Here is a 25,274-nt window from a genome sequence, read left to right as displayed (position 1 = left end):
CAAAGCTGGACAACAACAAGGCTGCTGACATACTGAAACAGTGCTGCTGTTAACAGTGGCCCCCCATTTATCTGAGTCGCTTCGCTCTTATCTCATCCTTAAGCCATGAGCTGTTCTACATCTATACAGCACATAGAAGGTTGAGAACCCAGCCCGTGGTGAAGTAATCATAGCACTATCGTGTTGCTCTTCTCCAATGTATGAAGTGCTAAATCGCACCTGCTCGTGTGCTGCTGCACGCTTCCAGGCACCTACCGGGACTCAGAAATTAGCACAGCAAACAACAGCATGGCAAGGCTGAATTCATATCGCCGCAAGCAGGCCCTAATAAACTCACTGTGCTGTTGCAGAAAGTAGTGTGAAAATGCTGTTTTAGAAACCTGCCTTCAAAACTTTTTGCTTCCATCTTTTATACAGCTTTACCTGTCTCAAAGGTTGCTTGCTACAGCTAAAACAATTTACAGAACAAATATACGGTAAATACTGATTCAGCTTAGAAATACAGTGTCATTTTTTGAACATCTTACTTAGCACACATTAAATCAAGGTATGCCTGATATCTAACCCCTGATTTGGAGAGCTTGCTTACGCTGCGGGGCCATGTAATTAAGCTGACAACCCACAATTTCACACACAGGAGACAGAAGTCCAAGACTGAAAGAACATGAACACTGAATTACTTTTAAAGAAAGAAACAGGCTTTTTTTTAATGCAATCTTGAACACTGTTATTAAAAAAATGAGAGCAACATTTTGGAGTAACGAGCAGAGATTACTCATTCCCTTGTTTTACACAAGTTGACTTTTGGCTTTCTGCAGAACACCATTTAACAGAGCACATTACCAAGCTGCTAGCCACTTTTCACAGTGACGCTAAAGCAGGTAAGAGACAATAAGTGGAACTGTTGATGGTTTATATTACTCTATTATGTTAATGTTCACTAAAGTATGCCATAAGCTCTCTCATTACATGTGTATAAACCAATTCTCTGTGGTGTTATTCCTGTGCTAAATGCTGTAACTACATAAATCTTGAATTAATGGAGACTTTATAGTTCCTGAAAATGAAGGGTAATTGCTATCTGTTAATGCTGTTGTTGCTATTAAAGGAAGTATATATTTTCAGTAACAATGTTTATGGACCGTGAGCCTCACATCGCAGCTATTGCACAGTGCAGAGATAGTGTAATACGATTATCACACTAACTCCCTTTCTCTCCCTCCTCCCTCACAAAAAGCACAGTATCATTTCCACAGCTTCGACAAACTACCCTGCAATTCTCCTAACAGTTGCAGAGTCCAAATGGACGTCCTTCAACGAATATACAGTGAAAGAAACAGGAATTGTATTTCCATCTCTGGGAACAAATGATTTGCTAAGTTTCTCGCTTGGTTAAAAGGCTGGACAGCTCACTTTATTAGTTTAGGTATCTCAAACAGTTCTTTGAGAAGCGTGTGGTGACAGAATGATAGGTGTGAGAAAGTATCATCCCACTTACTTCCTTTGAGATTTCAGCAGTGATGCAGAAGTGAAAGGCTATACTTGGCCAGAGACAGTGCTCAGAAAGTAGATGGGTTGGACAAGTCCCCAGCCTTGAGCTCCTCTTCTCCGATTATTAAAAACAGCAGCGCGCTGTTTGGAAACATTCTCACAATATGCTGTGAAACTGTACCTTGCACTAAAGTAATGGCTCCTCGATTCTGCTACACCATACGTATGACTGACTATGCTCAATTACTTTTCTCCCCTGGAGTCCTGCACAACACTGCACAAGGAAAAAACCAAAACCATCAGGAGTGTGTTTATATTTTTCAATGCAGTGAGGGTAAAGCCTTAATTTTACTCTAACGTCTATGTTTTAAAACATTAAGAGCTCAATAGCCCATATACCTATGAACTAAATAAATAGTGTATAATTAGTAGCATGGTACAGAGAGAGAAGTAGGAGGTAGAAAATTTCAGTTTTGCTTCTAGCTCTATCACTGACTCAGTTTGTACTTGTACGTGAACTTTTTTTCTCTGTTTTTCTCATGAGTTATATACAGACGACAGTGATCCGCTGTTTATGACCAACAAAAAGTGTGATGCAAATCAAAAGTACATTAGTAATTCCTGCCCTGCCCTTCATTAGTGCCAGCGTGTGTAGGTGCACCTAGAGAAAGCTGCTTCTTGCTGACCAAGCAGGAAAGCAGGATTGTTCTGTAGTGCTGTGAAATGAAGCTGACCCGTCATGTAATTCGGGAAGCCTGATGCTGGCCTAGACAGTATGTTGAATACTCCATCTGGCTGCAATAGCCAAAGAGCATTATTAGAAGATACATTTTGCCAATACATGGAAGGGGGAAAAAGCACTCTTCAGTGTAATCCCTCAGGACATTCACGCCAATATTTTTATAACTCCTTGTTGCATCAGCCAGGCTAAGTTTTAGACAAATACTGAGCATGATTCCAAGGGAGTATAGTATGTCAGGTATCAACAGAGCCAGGCTGCCCTTGTGTTCCCCAACTGGAAGGCAATGTTGCATTTACATTATCCCCATGAAAGGTTTGAAGCCTCTTCACTTCAGCCTTGGTAAGTTTACATGCTTGTGCACACATCCTTGCTGACAAGAAAAGCAACCCTACTTAATTCCAGAGACCTATTTAATAGAACCGATGTCATGTCTCATGTCTCTACAGATCAGGCAAGAGATAGAAAGATGATGATCTTGTACTGCTCTCCTTATGAAGAAAAGAAATGTTATTAAGGTGGAGTCACCTTAAGGAGAAAGAAGCTAGGAAATACATGAGCCTAGAAGGTCAAATTACAGTTACAGTTATGTAAAGAAATGCCATATTAATGGTAAGGAACACTGTAATAGCCTTTCATTTGCTGTAAAGGACAGTAAGTTACCAGCCAAACACAATGCAGCTTCCTCTGAAGGTAACCTCAGATCCCACATTCTGAAAGCTAATCAATGTTGTTCAGATTTCAATTTCTTCTCTACAAGGTGAAGTCAAACCTAATCTAACAAACGTCAGTCTCCGATGTAATGCCGCTAGCTGGGTCTACCAGTGTAATTTAGATAATCATTAATAGCATAGCTGTATAATAAAACTACATGTCACTTACAACTTCATCTGAGGTTTGACTGGCAGATCTTTAAACAGTTTTCTAAGTGATTGCTTTTACTTTCTTTGATTGGGCAGTCTAAGAAATGTTTTAAACCCATGGTATCTAAGCTTTTAGGGAATAATTTTTTACCCTCACCACCCTTGCTATCAGCTCTGCTGCTGTGTAACCTTGTAAGAAACAGAACTTGGGGGGTGGTGGTGGTTTCAGGGAGTGACATTATACATATATACATGTAAATAAAATAAAATAAAATCTATACAGTATCTTTCATTCAACATATATGATTTAAATGTTTCTCTTCACTCAAGCCTTCATCTCAAAACACAGCTTTTGCCATACTCCAGGGATATTTGGTATCTGATGGGATTTTTAAAAGAAGTTGAAGAAACCCTAATGCTTCCCAAGCTCTAACAATATTTAAAAAAAAGAAAAAGACTTAACCAGAAGAAGCTTTTAGTGTAGTCTCTTGAACTCATGGTAACCTCCAATGTATGGCTGCAGCCAAGTGCGCTGCCAAGGAGACAGGGCTATCTGAAGTCAGCCTTTACTTCTGTAATGCTGATCCAGTAGAAACCTCCGTGCCACAGCTTCTCATGAATGAATGCAAGAGACTGGACAGCCAAAATATAATAAAAGTTTGATGAAGATCTAACCTGAGACTGCCAAGTTCGATCTGCCAGAAGAGAAGTCAGCAAGGGATACTAAGGTCTTTTATACATTTGATGCTTAAAAGCATGGTGCAACTGTTGCTACATAGAAGGACTTCTCCATTTTCCTTGCAAAGGTGAAACAAGAAATCCCTCTACAAAAACACACAACTACAACCTTTCAACGACAAACATCTGTATCCAAAAGAAGGTCAGAAAAATCATTGCTCTGTAATAAATATGCATGCAACATGACAAAACACTCTTTGACAGTTACCACACTGCCTTTGAGGGTAGGTACCAGTTGTCCCATCTTCTAAACTGATTACAAAATTGACATCTTCAAAGGTTACTATAAATAAAATATGGGCCCCTGACAAGTTATCGGAGGAGACTTCCTCTGAAACAGCACTAATGCTATGACTTGGGTCCCACCAAATACTCACATAATAATCAAGAAGGACTATTATGTTAATGGGAGTTTCTTTTCTGTAAACAAAAACTAGTGAAGATCACAAAGCACCTGATCCAATGTTTTTTAATTCAATTACAGGTATTTTTAAATTTGACATGAAGACTGGAGGAAAAGTATTATTTTCAAATTCATTCTTATTTTGACTATGTGGGAATTTCCAAGGTAGTAAAGCACATAAAAGAAGAAAATTCAGTCTTACCTTATCGTCAATATCACTCTCGCTGTCACACTGTGGATTAGAGAGAGAAAAAAAAGATTTTGAGAAACACCTTTATATATAGGGATCTTTTGCATCATCCTCTTAAATCTTTAGGATAGCTGTTTATGATGTTCTCAGTTCAATGAAACACACTTTTGATGTTTGCAGTAATGCCTTTTAGATTGCTAGCATAAACCAGACAAAGCCAATTTCTCCCTTCTTATACAAAAATATGGTATACTCTTACTTGGACGGGGGAAAGCTAACTTTAAACAAAAAAGACAATCAGTGATGCATTATAATAACAACTGTAACACGAATACCACAACAAAAAGCATGCCTTTTTACCATCCCAAATTGTGGAATATATAGTAACAGTTTTGCATTGCTTCACCTTGATAAGCACTTTGTCATCTAACAAGGAAACTGTGAAACTGGCAATCAATTTCTAATTTAATGAGTGGTACCAAGAATAGTAATTAAAATACATCATAAATTCTGGTACATTTTTTAGTTTGAATGAGATCACGATCCCAGGAGGAAGTGTTTACTTAAAGAGTTTTAGAGTGTAATCTCTTACAGCCTCTGAAAATGAAATGCTCTATTTTCACAGCACAAATGATGGAACGATAACTTGAGCACTGAACATTTCAGGACACGCACATCTTGTTGGCTGGAGCTGAGAAAGATGGGGAACAAAAATAAATCTCTTGGTGTCTGCTGTAGTGACAGAAAGTGGCCAGTGCATTTTGTAGCTTTTGTGCACAAAGGGAATGTTCTCCTTCAGCCAGCCACTGATGGGGATGGTCCGGGTGGGTTTTCGTAACTGGTGGCACCCTATCGAGTTCACTGGTTCAACAAGAGGGGACTCTGCAAGCCAGCAGTGACAAGCTACAAATGTGGAAATGGTCCATGAGAATGCACGTGCTTCGGTGTCATGAATGTAAAAGAAGGAATAGATCTGTTTGGTCATTTTGTGCAGCTCCTGCTCCTCATGGAGCAGGGATCTTTCCTGTCACATCCTTTTATCCAGAAGTTACAAAGCAGAAATTTCAGCTGTTACATTCCTAGTTTTCTGCAGGCTTTTGCAAGACTACTTAATCTCTTCTTCTGTTTGGCACATAAAATGATTGACCCCAAACACCTGAGGAACCTTTTACTCATGAAGAACCAACCTACAGTGGAGGGGTCTCCCACAGTGATTCTACTGTGAAGACTGCTCAGCTTCCCAACTGACCCCTTATTTCCATTTAAGTGCAATGGAAATGCTTCGTTTACGGAACCTGTTTTTCTATAGTCTTGACTAAGCAGAACTCTTTTTCTTTCAAAATGAAACTGTTTTACACTGCCCCACCTGATCCACAGCAGGTTTTTCACAGAGAAATCCAACTGTTTAGAAGGATGCACACAGGTCTAATTGTATCTGTAACCATTTTGGGAAAAAAAGAACCTGAAGCAAAAATGGAAGAAATTACAGGAAGGCAGGATACTGCTCTGCAGGGGTCGGGGAGCAGTGGGTGGGCAAGTCCTGTGGGAATAACCAGTGTTAATGCTAGCAAACTGCACTAAGCCCTAGCCAATTACATTGTGCATGGAAGGCAAGAACATCAGAGAGCCATGTCTTTAGCAAATACCTTCCCGTAAGCCATTTGAGCCTTTTTTGGGGACTTTTATTCTGTGACTGAGTTTTATGAAAATTATTATAGGAAACACAGTTTCTGTTTTTTCACAAACCAGACATTCAGATCAAAAGTAAAATCAGTCCTGACAAATCATCATCATCACCACCTGACTCTTCCATGCCACATAACCATGAACAATTAGAAGTCTCTACTCTGGGCCTGGAATGGGACTAATTGTCCATCACCACTGAGACATGCTGAAACAGGTTTGCTGGGCAAAGGCTGCACCAGTACCTGCTGCATTTACGCTTGCTCAAGACAGTGCTAATTCACGGTGACAAAGCAACACATTCATCAAAAACAAGGGGGGGTGGGGGGGGGAAGATGCAGTCACAGCTGTACACTTGTTATTATTTACATGGGCCTGAGAAACGCTGGCTGACTCAAGGGAAGTCTTTCACCTCCACCCGGGGGGGCTCAAATCAAGTCAGAATGCTACAGGGAGTGTGCATTCCCCCAAATTACTAGCATAATTGAGTGGGTCATGAAGACCATGTTATTTAATCCTTTAAATCTGGTCTACGCTAAAATATCCTAAGTTACCATTTTAATCATTGTGCTCCTCCAACCTGCACACTCATATTTTAGAGGCAGAATATTTTGATGACATGGTTCAACCTGCACAGTTCAGACAAAAGCATGTTACAATGGAATTACACCTATCACAAAAATGGCGTAAAAATTAGTTAGTACACTCAGCCCTGTGTTGCTTAAAATTGTATGCTTAGGCAACATCAACACAAATTTTAATTCTTACAGAGTCAAAGAATGATACACTGAAGTAATAAAAAAATCAAATAAATTAAACTCAGAAATATATTGCCTAGAAAACATTCAAGATTATTAAAACTCAGACCTTTTGCCTATGAGCTCTGGTTTAACAAGACTGCAGTACTGTACACCTTAATAAATTTAGCTTAAAAATATTTGGGAGCAGATGTAAACAGTTCTAGAGAACTTTAGTAACCATTATTATTCAAATACAACGTAGTATGGTAGTCTTGCTCCCTGTTTTTCTAACAAAACTTGTCTTCCTATTTCTTACTGCATTATGATATTTTAAAAAGAGGACAGGCTTTTTTTTGTTGAAAACAGATTTGACCTCAAAAACTTCTATGCCTATAATGAGTATAAAAACCTATTACAGATGGTTTGCGTTACTGAAAGGTGCAGAATTGCTTTATTTAGATGCTTAATTTTGCTTTGTAGCAATATGCAACTTTGTCTCATGCAGACAAGTGAAAGTTGCAAAAAGCCAGCGAACCATCAAATCCACATGCTAAATTTTATAAACAGACATACAAATGAAGCAAACATCAGCTCTCTGAGGATATATTTTTCCCCATTCAGGATCTGTAAATACTCCATAATTAATTGTTTTTAAAATGGAAAGGACAGCTAAGAATTTTATTTCATTTTAGCTTACATCTTCCTTACTTTAATCATGACTGCATCAGTCTTGCAATTGAAGAAGTCAGCGGGGCCATGGATGCAGATGGACACATGAACACAGCTCTTTGTGGACACTGTGCAGCTGTGGCTGCAAGACGGGTGCTTTAAAAACCACATTTCTGAGAGCAAGTTGCATAATTTCTTGTTAGCCCTATGAAATAGCTGTCCTTTCCCACCTCTCCCAGCCACGTAGGACCCACTCATGCACACAAACTGTCCCCGTATCGATTCCTACCGTGTGGCTTTTAAAACACCAAAATACCATATCTTAATCCACCTGAGAATGAAGTCCCAAACCGGCCCAAAGCTACTAAGCAGTCTACATGCTGAGAGATCATGGGAGAAGAATTAACACCCCATGATTTATAAAATTTGGATTTCTGCTTAACATACAGCATTCTGGAAAATGGAGAGGTTGAGACTCATGGCTACCAACCCATGTTAATCTCCCACTGACTCCTGAAGAAAATACAGCCAGCTTTGGTGGAAAAAAACCCCAAGCTTCAGAATTCACTTAGGTTGTCTTCTTTTTATTTTAAAGAAGCAGGCTCCCACATTTGCATCGAGAAACAGGAACCCACAGGCTGCTGAACACGCAACGGCACTGAAAAAAACAATGACAGCAAAACCAAACCCGCCCGGACAGATCTGTGAAAAACAGAACCGCTGTTGGCCCCTTCCCTTTGCGGGGTGCATGTGTGTGTGTTAAAAAACACAATTTCAATGGGCTGGTTCAGTTTCTGTGGTAACAGCCTTTGGTCTCCGCACACCCACTCTTCTCCAGCCTCCTCGCCTCCGCCGCCCGCCCCTGCAAAGCCCTGGGTCGACAGAGAGATGGAGGCCGGTGGGTTGCATTGCCGGGATGTTTAAATGAATAATGAAGCGATAGGAGAAACTCTGGCTTGACCCAGAGGATTTTCTGCGTCTTAAAAGACAACTTATTCTGGCCTGGTGAGGAGGAGGCCGGTGGCGCTCCCTCCTGAGGGCCAAGCAAGCCAAGGCCGCGCGGGCTCCCCCGCCACCCGGCCTGCGCTCACCTCCCACGCAGCTGTTGTTGGAGGGACAAAAGCCCTTGTCAAAACAAAAAAGTTAAAGAAAATGTGGAGAATGGCAACTGTTGACAGCTACGGGGGTTCATTGAAAGACAAAAGCTTCAATTACCTGGATTTTTCTAAAGGGCTGTTAACACTCCTGGTCTATAAGCGAAACTGTAAACAGCCATTGTGCTGGGTTCATAAAGGCTCCTAAAAGGATTATTCACTGGGTTGTGCCAATTGCCTCTCAATTCCACCAAGAATGTTTGCAAAGCCAACCCCTAATTGCGACGCTTTTTGGAAACAATTTCTTGCAGTGACAGAATCCAGTCAGGAAAAGCCTCCCACGAGGTAAAGTTAAGCAGAAGCAACACACAATTCAGCGACAATCGGCTCTGCGCCATAAAAAGGCCTTCCCCCCCCTCCTCCTTCCCCCCTCTGCCCCACAGAGGAGGACGCAAATTTAGCTGACGTGGGCCCTCCACTCGCGAGGACGCAGTGCCAAAAAGACTGCCAAACTGGCCGCGGGTTCACCAGGACAGGGCACAACCTGGCGGCTGCTGCCAATGGAAGTAGGGAGTGAAGTAGGGTGAGAAAGCTGGCACTTTCCTAACCTCCACCTAAGCAACTCCACCACCCCCTCCATCCCACCTCTTCCCCTGTTGCACCCAAAAGGCCAGAGGAATCAGAGACAGAACTCCCATAAGTGTAGACCAGGCCGTGTGGCTTCTTCTTTTTTGACAGCTGAGGTGGAAATTCACATTCCAAGACCCCCCTCCATCATGCCTTTCCCACCAGGCACCGAGTTACCTTGCGTTCCATCACTTGCTTGTACAAATCGTCTCAACAGGAAAGAAAGATGGACTTGTGGCTACTGTAGAACACAGTCAACGGCGTATTTGGAGAAGGGCCTTCTCCTACCATAGAGACGTAGATGCCACCAGTAGCACACCTGCCTGCACTGAACTGAAAATAAACCCGGAATCCCTCTCTCATCATAAACAAGCTAAGGTTGAAACAGGAAATATGAACATTACCTGCTGTGGTTCACATGACACAAGCATAAATCAGATCACATAAGAGCATATGCAGAGGTTTGTGTCACTGCAAATAAAGCTAGATCTCCACTACAAAGGTCTTCTGGTGGATCTAGGCTCAGAGGTGTTCAGTAGTGTCACTGCTGGCTCTACCACAGAATTCAGGGAATTAGCACAGCTGCAGACTGTTTTAGCCATATAAGTTTAGGTTTTTTGAGTGCAGAAGGGAAGCAGGCCTTGAATGAGCTACGCATAGATTTTTCCAAAAAAGCAGCACCCGCAGAAGACACGTGTAGGCTCTGTGCTCCGGGACACCTCCACTGGCATCAGGCTCCTTGCAATCTATATTAAAATTGTTTGTGCTATGATTCTAGATGTTTTCTGCTGAGTTTAAGAACCATGAAAACATCCTTTGACTCTTTTCTTACCCCCAACGTTTTAACTTCCAGATCAACCAGTTTTTCGTCACATATGAAAAGCACTACATTGATTAACACGAAATCAGATACTCACATAAAGTGCCTCATGCCAGGAACAAGAGCTCCAAGAAATGAAAACAAAAACAACCCAAGTCTCGCAAGACTGCAATAAGATTGGCAACATTTGGGTGTTATGTCATCAGTTGGGGCAGAGAAACACTCTGTTATCTGAAATGGGGCCACATCCTCCAAGCTTTTGAGAATTGCACAGAAGTCACCTCCTTTTATTCACGTAAACGCAGTATCTCCTATTCCACCCCAAACCAGAGGTTTATGATCCAGATCGTGACTACACAGCCTGAAGGCCCTAGGGCCCCATTGTGCCAGACACTATACAGCATAGAAGTTAGAGGTTCCTGCCCAGACAGCTGACAGAAAGGCTTGTTTTTTCTTTGCACACAAACACACATACCTACAGATGCTATTTATATTATGATTAAGCAGAGGGTGATAGACATCTAAGCTAGCCGTGTGAAAAAACAGATCCCAGCCTGAAGGGACGTGTACCTGCAATTAAAATTGTCTGGGGCAGTGTAAGGCTGAGAGAAGAAGAGGCAAAAATATTAAATATACAGTCTATAATATTACAATGCAAGCCGGCAGGGTAGAATATATATATGTAAAAAGTTGCATAGAATATATGAACAGCGTAGATACCTACGGAGCTTGCACACCCACTCACATGGTCCCAGAGGATGGCCATGTTACTGCTATCTTATTATTTCCAACCATATTTAGCTACTGAATTTTCCTTTAATAGTGAGGCTCGGGGAAGCATTAGACTTAAATCCTGGTTTGTTAATGTTTCTTTTAAAGGAAGAAGTAAAATCAAGCCTATTATTAAGAGCCCTCCCCCTCTCCCTGTCCTCTGAGCTAACTTCCCAGGAGCTGCTCACAGCAGCAGTGCGTATGGATGTGCGCTTGTGTGTGCAGGGGGAGGGTGTTGTTTCCTATTAAGTCTGGCATCGGATTCATGTCTGCAGGGGCTTGCTTAAGATGATAGGAAGAGAGAGTTTTATCATGAGCCAGACTGACAGAAAAGCCTGCTAATGGGACTTGAGGCATACACAGGAAAGAAAGTGCCAAAACATTAAGCTACCGCCAAGTGTCAGAGGGCCACTGATTTATTGCAGCAATTTTGCCACTGTGTCCTTTATAAGGTCCCACAAGTCCTTCCTCCTGGCAAGAAGCTGTGAGCTGCTGCAGCTCGGGGAGAAGTTTAGATCCAGAGCGCAGAAAGTGTCCAAGCGAAAGGCGGGGGCCGGGGGGAGGACGGAAATCGAATGTTGACTTGAACTTGCCCCAGGCAGCAGAGTCCTCTTAGCTCCACTGCCTCCCTGACAGTTTGATGAAATGAGTCAGGGCCTCCCTATGGCTAGACCAGCTCAGGCTTCCAAGTGCCGGGGTAGAGCTGTAAGAAACAGATTGAGCCTCAGGGCAGCAATTTTTTTTTTTTTTTTTTTTTTTTTTTCCCTTTCTCTCCTCAGCATTTGGCTGGGGGAAGGGGGAGGTTATGAGCACTACAGATGTATAGGCTGAGCCTTTGTCTGCGGAGGGGGAGGGGGAGGGGGAGAGAGAAGAACAGCAAGAGAGTATTAGCTATGGCAGCCGAGAATAGCCCTGAGCACTATAACTAATTTTGAGGGGCAGTGATGCATTGTACGGGCTATGTGCTGTTTGGTCTGAGGGGGCCCCTGTTGTGAAGCAGCAATCAAGAGGACATTTTGTTAAGTGACCAACAGCTGTCATCTGCAAGCCCAGAGTAGGGAAGGAGGGAGTAAGGGGGAGGGAAAAAGAAAAGAAAAAAAAAAACAAGAAAGAAAGAAGGGAAAAAAAAAAAAAAAAGAGCATTTGTCCCTTGGAGGCAGAGCACATTAATCCACCAATCTGCCACAGCTTTAACTCTAAAAGTGCTCGGTGCCTCCAAAGAGCCGAACTCCACTCCATCAGCCGCCCGGAGAGATGGGTACCTCCCTCCCTGCTTCAGCCTGCCAGACGCAGGGAGCTTCCCTACCTCTGCGGGTCGAGGAACCGACGCTAAAAATACTGTTTAAGTCTCTTTTCATTCCATAAAATTGAGTTGATCTGCTGCAGCTTAGGGTCAATCCCTCAAGGACTGTTTTTTCCCCCCTTCCCTTTTCCTTAGCACTCATAAATTAATCAGGAAGACCCTGACTAAGTCATTTCATGCTGTACAACATAAAAGAAAGTCCCCTGATGATCCATGCAAGTATCTATTAAAAGCGGGAGGAGGGAGGGAGGAAGGGTTAGGGGGGGGGGGGGGTGGGGGAGGAAAAAATCGCAACCTTTTTGATATTTTAGGATAAAAGCTGGAGGACTTTGTTACAAATTCTAGCCAACATCAAAACACCTTAAATAATTCAAAGAACATGTTAAAGGGAAGAAACTGAATGTTGCTCTGATGTTCAGTTGATGCAACGCAGAATATTACCCAAAACAGCACAGCCTGTTAAGGGAGACAGCAGCCTTGAGCATTTCAGTTCTTTAGAAAAATGTCAGAACCTGTAAAAATCATAATTTCCAGCAACTTTTTTTTTTTTTTTTTTTTTTTTTTTGCATGATATAAACTCAGCGAGACTGAAATGTAGGTTTCTGACAAGCTGTTAACAAGACAACTTTAGAAATCTGTCTGGAGCTCTCAGGGAGATGGGCTGCCATTTCACTGCTTCGAAGAAGTTCATGACATGACAAGCAAAAATCAGGGAACAGAGACCTAAAAACCACGGTGTAATTTTCATTTGCTTCTGTCGTGAAAGAATTCAAGCAGAAATATTAGAAGGCTGCACAACTAAAAAAGCCAGCAACTGGAAAATCATTGCTGTGGTTTGACAAGCACATCTTCTATGCTGAAAATGGTTTCTTTATTATTACACGTATATACAGGAAAAGACTTTTGGAAAGAAAAGGGATAATCACAAATTATTCCTTGAGATCTACAAAGTAAGAGCTACGGCTGCCTACTTTCAAGCCAAGTCTAAAAATGACCTAGTTCACGGGCAAGAGTGACCAAGCTATCTTGAAAAAGCTGTAAGAGCCACCAGTTTTCTCTGGGTTTCCCACATCCCTGCCCTTCCCCCCCATAGGAAAGGTAGAAATATCTTTCCATAATGCAATATTTTACTGGAGCCTACACAGAAGAATGCTGCTACGTAAACATTTAATAAAGACACATTCCTTAAAAATAGAAAAGTCAGCATTCAATGCCATCTACACAGCAATGTTTGTACCACATTCAAGAGAGGCTTTCCAGCTAGTTTACCATATTACACCTCCTACTTTAGGCCTTAATATACCAGTATAATGCTTTTCCATAATTTTTAGATGATTTAATGCTGTCTTTTCCAGAATCAATCTATTCTACTCTATGGTTAGAAAAAAGCAGATCAATAGATCAATCGATTGATCTATCTCTCTCTCTCCATATAATATATCTCTTTCAATATATAATAGCTCTCTCTCCCTCTCTCTTACTCTTTAGACTTATTCTAAGTATTTAATGGTAGGTTGATATAGCTGCCTTGAAGTCAATTTAGTGATTGTGATTGACTCATTATACCCATGGTTGCAGAATCTTGGTACCCTTGGGATGAATGCTTTGGGAAACCCAAAGAGAGCCAGCTGCATACATACAATCTTATGCTTAATTTCAGCCCATATTTGCCAAGAAAGAGAGAGATTGGACAGTGCAGGAGGTCATTTTCACTTGTAACGCCTATGATTGTACCAAGGGATAATGTGAATTATGGGCCAAATGTAGCCCAGCATTTGCGAGGACCGCACAAATAATGAACTGAAGCTTTTTCACCTCTTTCCTATTTCAACTCATTTCCACATGGCTCCGGTGGTGCGATCCTACAGCCATGCTTGGGTAATTGAAAGGACAGTGCACGCAAAGTTGAATGGCTGACACTGCATTTCACCAATTTGCGAAATGGAGGAGACTCTGACAAGAAAAAAGATGCAGTTTGCTTCTCTTCTGAAGTGCTCACAAGTTCTTTTTATTCTCCCCTCGCTTGGGCATTGTGTCACCTGTCACTCATTTTCTTTTCATTAGGCAGACACTCTTGGAAACATTACAGCTTCAGTGCTGTATATGGGTTTTCACTAAGGAACCAGAGAAACATCAGTTACTTTCTTATTCTACAGTTTTAAGCTATGACTAATGCCATTTGCATGCAAGAGACATCTTGCCTTGCTGCCTCCTCTTTACCATGAGCCTCCTGGCTTGGAGCTACCTGGACCCCCCTGCCCCAGCTGCTTTGGTCCCTCACGCTCTCCAGGGAGGAGCAGAAACCAAGAGAGCATTTGCAGTGACTCACAGCGCAGAGCAGCTCTGATTTTGTTTAATACAAGGATGCCTAAACAGGATATGTCCAACAGAAGAAAAGTGGCTTAAAGCCATTATTTACAATGAGAGGCTGCTGCAGTTTGGAGGGGGAGGTTTTTAAAAATTTTCTTTAAAAATTTCTTTAAAATTAAAGAGGAGTTTAGGACTTGAAATGGGTAGAGCCAAAAGCCACTTTAACCATAATGACCATAGTAATTCCCCACTTACTATAAACATCAGTTTTCTTCTCCTATTTGGACTGCAAATCTAGTCCATTACTATGCCACGCCATTATGGAGTCACCAAAAGTACTCGGCCACTACGAAATAACAGGTTTTGTTAAAGTACCCCCACTCTAATGTAAAGCATTTAGTTATTCTCAGTTCTCTGACTCCATGGTATGTGACACTGTTTGGAGGTTTTATTTACGTATTTATTTAGTGGACAACATGCATGGCTGTCTTTCCTTGGTGCAGAACCATTATTAGTTGCAGGAAACTGTTAGAGGGAATTTCAGCATGGAACTTGGGAGGAAAGGCATTTCTTAATACCTTAGTATCCTGCTTAGTAACAGTTACCCTCCAGAACCAGGGTGATAGATTTCTGGTTATGAAACTTGTTGAGGTTTGTTACAGCTTATTCACATGAATGTTTATTTTATTTCCTTTTTTTTTTTTTAATACACACACACACTCTTTTTCTCATGTTACCAACTTCCTTCTTCCTTACTTCTCCCTGTAAGTCCAAGCAGTGCAGTGAAAAAAGAACATACCAGGCTATGCATGAAGACATCCACCTGATGACTCTAAAGTCCCCTCCTAAATGTATCACAGATTTTTCCATTCAAATGCAAGCTGGACACTCAAACATTTCTAACATTAACACTCAGAAGTGGGGATTAATTTCATGGTCGGACATGGCATCATTTAGGTATGAAGGCAAATCTCCGCTGTGCCTTGTAACCATTTATTCTGGACCTGGCACGATGAGTGTGCTGAAGCCAATTTGAATCCAGCTGGGGTGAAGCTGGGGTGACAGGCTACACACCTTGAAACATACCACTATGGTGCTGTATCTAATATTTCAGCACACTATTCAATTAGGAACTTTGGACTTGGAAAACAACCTAAAGCACCTACTGTGTTCTCAACATCCATCAATTCAGCAAAATGAAGTACAGTTCATTTTTAACTTAAATGAATATAGGAAAGCTATGTGAATCAGCTGCTTTGTTTTGTTGAAAGCTTTTAGCCGCTACGAAGGTAAGTCCCTGTTGCTGTCAGGGACAAGATTTACAATACTTATATATAATTAATATAATAATTAATATTATTTAATTCCACTGCTATTTAACTCATAGCATGGTTTATGTTGTTGTGGCTAAAAAATATAAAGATTACAATAGCTACCATTAATGTTTGCATTACTGAACATTAAAATTCAAATCTGGTAAAAGATTTAGCACAAGAATTGAGACATCTACAGAAGACCTATTCCTCCAAGGAAACTCTCAGAGCATGTGCTTGCAGATTTCAACCACTGCTTTTAAAATAAACCTTGAGGGATGGATGCCCCACTCGCCACAGGCAAGCTACCCTGGAACAAAGAAATTCACCAAGATAGAAATAAAAGAGATTGAAAATACGGAAGTAAAAACACCCCCCCCACCCCCCGCCAAAAATCTCCAGCAGTAGTCATTAACATTAATACAATGCAAATTAAATCTTTTTTTTTCCTTTCATTCTATTTAGATCTTAAAAATATTAAAGTAGGTAAGTCTTAGAAGTGAAGGACAAACATTGCCTAGGGCATACATATGGGTGTCTTCAATATAATCTAAGGCATATAGCAGAGGCTGCAAGCTAATTTGATAAGAAAATAATGTAGTTGGTTATTCACTCTTACAAAATTATGCCTTGACAAAGCTAAATATAAAAGATTCAAGGCCTATGCCATTAGCTGGAAAATACTTCTTTGGACTACTAAATGACAAACCTTTAAACATTAAGCAATTTTAAAAAAATATACTTGCTATTTCAGGTGAAGTTGTAAAGTCTCCCCACTACCTTTGTACATCTGCTCCTCTCTTCCGACCCCCCTAGATACTCATTTGTTCTTGTCAGCCCCCAAAATATCAACGATGGATGTAAATGTAATGATCTACAAGATAGAACCTCCTACCTCACTGTTCTGCTTTCAGATTCCAAAGGTAGTTTGACCAGCACTGACCTCAAAGATCAAAACAAGGGCTGGTAGTACATGTTGAAAGATGGGAATGGAAGTATCCTTAGCTAAACCATCCTGAAACTTCCTGAACAGGCTCGAGGACATTTATCCTTTCTGTTGTCTACACAGATTTTTTTTATTTGCATTTTTCTTCCAGGACTGACATGGAAGTGCTCAGTTGTGTGGATAGATGCCATTTATGAATAGAAGCTCCAACACACCAAAGTCTTTCCTCAGTAGTGACAGCCCCCTGTATGACTAATCCAGACTGGAGCAATTAGAGAATAAAAGAAAGAGGAAACATCTCAACAGGAGGGGAAATAAGAGAAAAAGAATAGAAGACTGAAAAGCAAGAATGGAAAAAACAAACTTACTGCACTGTGGACCAATAATGAGATGGGACTACAAACACTGTCTGGGAATGAACTCTATCACCTTTAATCAGTAATCATTATTATTAGCATGACAATAAAATTGCTAATAATTAGATGGAACAAACTATTATGTATTTGTCACGGAGTAAGAGTACATTGAATTACAGAAACTTTTCATTTTCCAATAGGTTATTACGAACAAAGGTGAATGTATAAATCTGTTTGAAAAACTGGAAAATATCCCACTGTGTTTTAACTCCTCTCAGTTTGTGTGCACCGGCACGATGAAGGAGACAGGTCTTCCTGCTCTAACAGGACGTGCAGCACAGCCAGTAGTTCTTTTTTCACTTGTGATTTTTGCTGTATCAGCTGTGATACACCAACCAACTCACGTGTGGTTTGCAGCCACATGTAGCAATAAAATGCATAAATAGCAACTCATGATAATGCTATTATTAGTATGTGTCACTACTGCAGATATAATAACAACAGGGGTTTTCATGGACTGCAGAGTAATTAGGTGTCTTTAAATATGCTTTAAAGCCTTTTCATAGGGCTAGAGTGTGGGAAGGTTCTCCTCAGCATTTATGCAAAGTACTTGCACAGATAACTAACAGCTCAAGAGCTTCTGGTCAGCTCTTAGCAGCACAGGTTGAGAATGACAGGGTCTCATGCTAATCAATGTGCACTAAAAAAAAATATCTTTTAAATTCAAACCTAACACACTTTTGTTTATGAAGCAGAAAGAGCATTCAAAACAAACCACTTTGTTAGCTCAGCTGGCTAATGAAAAATTGCCACAATTACAAAAACAAATCTTTGTTTTCAATTTTCAGTAAGCAAAGCTTTAAAAGAACAAGCTGCTCTTGAAAGCATGATAGCTTTTTTCCCTAAAAAAGGAAAGAAAGAAATCCTTCCTAGCAACTGCAATTATGATACTTTCATGTCAAATGAATTATATTACTGAAAATAAATCTTTCTAAGATGCACAAGAGGGTTATCTGGCTCCAGTCAGACTTATGCATTACTGGTTTTATATGTTGTACTCTACTTGATTAATATATGTAATCAAATTATATTGCCTTCCACTGTGCTCTCAAATTCAAGGCTATAATGTTTTCAATGACAAAGTTCATAGAGTTGTATAAAAATGTACCTCATGCTGTACCAGCCCTTTATTGCTGTAGTAAAACACCATTTTCAATTTAGTAATAAGTGATATAAAACAGAGTGTCTTGATTGGCAGGGTCGTATTCATTATGTAGTGCCCTACGACACAGCACAGTTCAGAATGGAAATTTAAGGACAGAATCTACCACAATCTCAGGTGCTGATACTTCAGGGAATAAAATAATTCCTTTTTCAGGAGTTGTCCAAAGGAAGGACAAGGAATTGGACACAGAGACACCCCCCTTCCCCCCCATATTATACACACACACATATGGATGGAAGGGAGAAAGGGGCAGGAAGAGACTCCTCATAGCATGCTACTACTCCATACAGGTTTTCCTGCACTGCACCCAATCCTATACGACTGCTTACCACCTGGAATAGGAAAGGAAAAAAAGAAAATAACAGAAAAAGAGGAAGCATGACAGTCTGGATAGAAGCAAATACTGGAGAGCTCTTCCTGGCTCTGCCACTGCCCTGACTTGTGACCAGAAGAAAAATTTCAGGGCTTTGTGATTCTGAGTGTTTAACTTCAGGTGCCTTAATGAAGTTGCGTTATCAAATGCTCTTCACTTTATGAACATCAGGATTCTCTAAAGAGCTGTAGATTACACTGAAAAAACTGGTAAAATCTGAAGTTTGTTGCTACCTTTGAACATGTAAATCCTAACCCTTCCCCCTTCCTTCTTTTCCCTTCTATAAATCAGAAATAATGTTTACCATATCCATAAACCATCAAACGAACCAATCTGTGAGTTCTATAGAGGCAAAGTATTCTGATGAGCCTTGTCATCACTACGAACACTATCTAGAAGAGCAAGAATTATAAAGCCATTTTCTGCTGAAATAAGTGGCAGAGGTATTGTTAGCTGGTATCTTTTCTAAGCATGTATGTTGAGCAAATGATATGATCAGGAAAGACAACTCTTGGACTCAGGAATTAGTAATGTTATCTTAGTTTTGTTTCCTTGGCAACTTGACCTTTCATAATTTGCCCAAAGGCAAAATATGGGCAGCATATCCCTTTCAAATCATACCTCAATAATCTTGTGATTAAAAGCATCACCAGAATGTGGCCTTGCTGTAAGATGGAGAATTAACGACTCTCTACTAAATGATCCACTGATGTTGAATCTAATTTAAGTAGCCTTGCAAGAATATTTAACACTTAATGATAGGCTCTGTATTAGAGTAGGTTTAATCTAGGATGCAGCCACAGATGTCATAAGAAGGAATTAATCAGCATTGCTTCCACTAAAACAGAAATGCAAAATTGCTGAACAGAATGTATTAGAAACAGATTAAAGAACTGGGACTTAAACATAAAAGAAACAGAGCTGATGCCACCCTCAGAGAGCTAATTTGAAATACAGGAAAACTTAATTCGCCTTTAACTGAAGAATTGGGGTGTTTGAAGTTACTAAAGAGAAGCTTGTGTTATCAAGAAGGAAAGAAAGGCAGATAGTCTTTCCCCTTATCAATTAAAAATGAAAGCCCAACCCAAATATTAATGCCTGCCTCAAAATCCCAACAAAATGAAGTTATTGATGCTCTAGGGACAATTGCTGCATCCTGCATGAAGCTCTATACTCAATGAAGCGCTGTGGAAGTTTCACTGATTTGTAAAACTCCTGCCCAATTTAGATAAGTTACCTTTCAGAAAAGCAAATCTTGGAAATAGGGAAATAGCCTATGGTTATTGAAATGCTTGCAGTTGGGGGAAAATATAAAATACGATATTTGTAAATTCACTCTAATCTCCCTATATCGAGAGAACTGGCCCATCCAAAGGTTTGCGTAAAGATCTACATTACAGTTACTCATTGTTGCTTCAGACAATTTATCATCTCCCCTATTACTTGAGGACTTCATGCTGCCCACAGGGTTTACACTGCCCAGTCTCTTTCATTAACAAAGACAGGTTAGAGTATAAAGCCAGAAGGGACCACAGTTCAGAGCATCTATATAGCACAGGTCATTAAATTTCCACCAGTAACTCTCCTCTGTTCTTGATTTGAGTACTGCATTCTGCTCTGGGCCCCACAGCATAAGAAGGACATGGACCTGTGGGAGTGAGTCCAGAGGAGGGCCACAAAGATGATCGAGGGGGCTGGAGCACCTCTCCTATGAGGACAGGCTGAGAGAGTTGGGGTTGTTGAGCCTGGAAGGCTCTGGGGAGACCTTATAGCAGCCTTCCAGTACCTAAAGGGGGGCTGCAGGAAAGATGGGGAGGGACTCTTTAAAAGGGAGTGTAGGGATAGGATGAGGGGTAACGGTTTTCAACTGAAAGATGGTAGATTTAGATTAGATATTAGGAAGAAGTTCTTCACTGTGAGGGTGGTGAGACACTGGAACAGGTTGCCCAGGGAGGTTGTGGGTGCCCCATCCCTGGCAGTGTTCAAGGCCGGGTTGGATGGGGCTTTGAGCAACCTGGTCTAGTGGAAGGTGTCCCTGCCCATAGCAGGGGGGGTGGAGCTAGATGATCTTTAAGGTCCCTTCCAACTCAAACCATTCTATGATTCTATGATTTGAAGATATTGAGAGTGAATGCCCTAATCCTATGAATCCTTAGAAGCACATGTCATGGATTAAATATTGCATTCTTAAAAGTTTTGAGTTACAGTTAAAGTTCCTGGTAATGATGAGGACAACCTAATTTTAGCACAATTATATTTCTCCTGAAAACATCTAGGAATGCGCTTAATACTCCAATGGCCTGATACAACTACTGCACTCTTGATTTACTATCACTGCTATTAAAAAGGGTTTTGACTGGGTTGAGTGGTCCTTCCTTGAAAAATTACAGAACAACCTAGCTTTGGTCCCAATTTTCATTGATAGCCTAATAAAACATACAAATCATCTCAGTGCTTGTTCCCAAATTAATGAAAAACTTATATAAAGCTTTGATCTTGATGGAAGAATCCATCAAGACTTCCCATTTGTCTCTCTAATTACTTGCTTTGATGCTCACGGCTTGCAATCACTGCATAAGTTAATGTCCTGAGGTTGCCATAGCTACCATTAGCGAAGCAGAACGAGACACATTGCTCTGCACATAAGCCACCTTTGCTAGATGTTTGCTTCTTTACCCGGTTGTTCCTCCACCAGCGACAGTATAAAGGTACTCCTGTACTGCACCAGAAGTTAATAAAATAGTTGCTATTGATTTTATTTCAAATGTCACTTGTAACATTCACTTTTTCTTTCTCTTCTGCTCATAAACTGGAAGTTTTGAAAGCAGTGAAGTGGTTAGAAGACAAGAGTGCAAGCAAGGACTGAGTTCAGATCCTAACTTGAACAACAGTTTGCTGTGTGATGTGTGTTGATTTTCTTGACTCTCGAGGACAGCAATGATGCATCTTTCATCACACAGTCCTGTTTTGAGAACACACTGCTAAGAACTGATGAAGAATATGTGTAATAATATTCACTTTTCATAAAAAATTTGCTTGAAGAAAGTTATTCCTACAACTTTCTGGTTAGCTAAAACCCTTTCATTAAACCTCTACACTTCTCCTTTTTTAATAAAGGACACTGAACAAGTAATGACGCATAATATACTTCAACATTACTAGTAATTGCTCATTGAAAATAAGAAATGAGAAATCGCTTTCTTTTATGCTTATCTGATGACCTCTAAGGACAATGACGTGCATGATAAATGCACAGTGCGGTGTATTTCCTCATTTACTGTATTGATCTGATTTAAAGTAATGTCAAGAAATGCAGTACAAGCCATTAAGTGCCCACAAAAAGGATATTTTGCTCTAAAGTGTGTTTTCGTAACTTTAGTCCACACGCAAGTTTTTGTACTTTCTGCAATTAGTTCACAGAAGTTTTCAGCACAATCTGTTCTCAGAAGTTTTCCACTCTAAAAAAGGTGACAAACAAATGAAATATCTGAGTGGGAACCAACATATTTCAAATAACTAACCAAGGTTGACTGAAAAATTCCTACAGCAACAACACAATACTGCTTATTGTGGTTATTAGGAAGATACATCACTTCAATATTCCGTTCCTGCCAAAGTTTTATGCATTCTTTTAAGTGTATGAACTCTAAATCTTTTCTGTTCTGAATACAGTATTTTCCTATGGGAGGTATAGTACACGGTAAGTATGGAAAGTGAACATGTAATTAGCATGGTAACATCTAAGCAAATTACATCATGCTAGATCAGAAATAATCCTCTGGGCGCAGCCGGCATGAATTACAAGTTTCTACAGTGCTCACTAACCTGAAAACCTGGAGGATCCTGAAGCGCCTACCAGCACCCTGGCACCTCAGATGCTCTACTGCTCATTATCGACCTATGGTGTTTAACACTGCTCCAGGAGGATCCGTCTGAAGTTTGGACGTCACTCGGGCACAGCTTTTGCAATGAATTGTAGATGGGGGGGAAATGATGGAACCGGCTTCTAAATCCTTCCCCACAGTGTGAGAGCAGGACACTTTATTAGGTGCTTTCTTGCTAATTTTCCTCACTATTAAATTTGCTTATTTTCCTCAAGGAGTGACTATTAAAAATAAACCTACTGTGGTTTTATTTTTAGTAGATCCTGTAGTTAAGTCACACCTGACAAGATGTGAATCAGAACCATTGCACTAGCAACAGGGTTGCATTTGTAACAGACAGCCCTAGCATAGTACTAATGCTCTTATTAAATGACCCACTATTGGTATCCTAACAACTTCTTACTATTTTATTTAGAAACAAATAGCAAAGAGAGAGAGGGAGATTCCGGATTAATTAAATGGGTTTAGTGAAGAAGAATCAATTTTGGCGTGAACACTACACCTTTTTTTATTTTTTTTAAATTAAGCCAATAGTACATGGTATTTAGCAACTCTGGAACCCACATAATGACAGAAAACAGCTAAGTGAATCAACAATCAGAAAAAGCAGAAATCAGAGTAAACAGATTAGGGCAATCATCACTGGACAATCCACAGAAATAAGGATAGTCATTTTTCAAATGACTAATGATAGTACCAAATGTTAAAGACAATGAAGAAAAGGAGTAGGAGCTATTTTTAGACAATTGCCTTTCTTCTGAAGAACAAAAAGCCAAAGAGCTTGGATTCATCTCTCAAATACTATGGTTCATAATATGACAGGTTGTAATGCACAGCACATGAGAGAGAATACATAAGGCAACATAAAATTCAGCATGATTAATACATGATTAGTTCACATTTGTACAATGCTTTGAAGATGTGAAATGCTAATTAGAATTTCTGGATTAGGCTGGTTGATGCCCCAATGCAATCCAGATCAGTAAATAAAAAACTGCGCAGAAGTTTCAACTAACTGCCCAAAGACTGAAGAACCCATGAGACACTAAGAAATGCTTTAAATTGCAAGTGGATAAACAAATGTATAAAAGAGAGAGAAAAGGAGAATTCAATGCCCCAGTGAAGATATTTAAGACAGACAGATGAAGATATTTAAGATAGAAAGATATAGCTGGTAATTATTTGAAAAATACTGGTTCACCTCCCTCTACCATCACCAGAAATACTCCCATCGGTTCATGAGATATCTCTATATCTCAGCTCAGGAACCCGTAAATATTTGGTGAACCACAACTTTAAAATCTAATGACCTTAGTGGAACATAAACAAGTATCTTCCCAAGAGTCGTTCTGCAGTAATGAGAATGAAAAAAATATTTAGTTTGACATGTGCAAGGGAAAAAAAAGAGGTAGCCTCAGACTGGAGAGTGGAAAAAGAGAAAAAAAGAGGAAATTCCTCTCTAGCTTTCATCAGAAATTTTGAAACTGGACTTCAGGATGGGGGGAAAGAATGAAACCTGCATCAGATGAACAATATGTAGCTCACAGCATCCTGATTTTTTTTTTTAGAGAGCAGAATATGTAAAATAACTTATGGCAAAAAGACCATCCCAATACATCACTCACATGGGACCAATATAGAGCTTGGGATCAAACCAGAATGCCATCCAACAGAGAGATGTTGACTCTGCTACTGATCTGGCCTTTTCCTGCTTAATTAAAGCTACCGAACACTTGTGCAGGAAAACTTTAATCCCCATTAAAGTGTCATTTTAGCGGTAGGTGATCAGACCTTTCAAGCTATGCTAAGTAATTATGCTAGCGGGAACCATGTGTAGTATTACTGCCACCATAGGAAAACTGTTAATGCACAATCTGGTAACCAGCTAAGGATTACCAGGCAAACTAGTACTTTCAGCTCCAGCCATGCCATGTCTGAATTGAGACAAAAGTCCCAGTAGGTAGCCGTGCCCAGTGCCACGCAGAGAAGACGTGTGGCTCTAATTCTATGTAAGTACTAAGTAAGATTGGATAACCGTATCTGTGGGAGCAGACACTGCATGTAATGGTTATTTACCCGATGGTCTCAAATAAAATAAAGATGAAATGTACCAAAACAGTAGGCACAAAACAGTGAAATGCTCTGCGTGAATATTTACTTTTGATCTCCATTACGGTGCAGAAATAGACGTGGAGGCCTAGAGAACAAAAACTGGTTTTGTACTGCAGTATGTTTTATGGAATAAGAAACGTGATCAAGGAAAGGCCCACTAACACAAAAAACATGTAGACTTAAAGTCACTACAGATGCAATGCAGTTGCACTTCAAGCTTTGCAAATTCTTTGTGAGCTGACTTCAAAAACAGTATTTGGGGGACAGGGAAATAGGGGTCCGCTGGAGATGCCCAGTGGTTAGAAGGCATATTGTCATGATGCGGAAACCACATTAAGCCACTCATCCTCAAATGCCTGAATTACTGGAAAGAACTGAGACAGAAGAAAGCCAAAACAAAGCAAACCTCCTAATTAGTGTTAAAATGAAACAAAGGCACTTTCTTATTAAGCAGGACGCACATTTTTCTGTAGCATGCTCTTGTAGAGGTCTAGGACTATCACTCACATAATGTATGAAAAGATGTAATCCCTAGGTATATACAAATCTCTTCCAAGTGTTTTTAAAGCTAGCGTCTGTAGCAATACATATTTTGCTGCAGCAAATATTTAGAATGAAATATTT

At 40.3% G+C, this 25,274-nt stretch overlaps 1 protein-coding gene across 18 annotated transcripts in view; it reads right to left on the bottom strand.

Annotated features, from left to right (window-relative positions):
- Positions 1-25,274, bottom strand: part of FBRSL1 (fibrosin like 1) — a 559,238-nt gene that overhangs the window by 182,306 nt on the left and 351,658 nt on the right. For all 18 annotated transcript variants that reach the window (XM_049804585.1, XM_049804593.1, XM_049804586.1 and 15 more), the window contains one exon: positions 4,437-4,466. In XM_049804585.1, the coding sequence (XP_049660542.1) occupies positions 4,437-4,466 (30 nt within the window). The remainder of the gene's footprint in view (positions 1-4,436; positions 4,467-25,274) is intronic.

This window comes from Accipiter gentilis, chromosome 7 (assembly GCF_929443795.1).
Source record: "Accipiter gentilis chromosome 7, bAccGen1.1, whole genome shotgun sequence".
NCBI classification, from domain to species: domain Eukaryota; kingdom Metazoa; phylum Chordata; class Aves; order Accipitriformes; family Accipitridae; genus Astur; species Astur gentilis.
The sequence above is the reverse complement of the archived record's forward strand: the minus strand, read 5'-3'. Positions and strand labels throughout refer to the sequence as shown.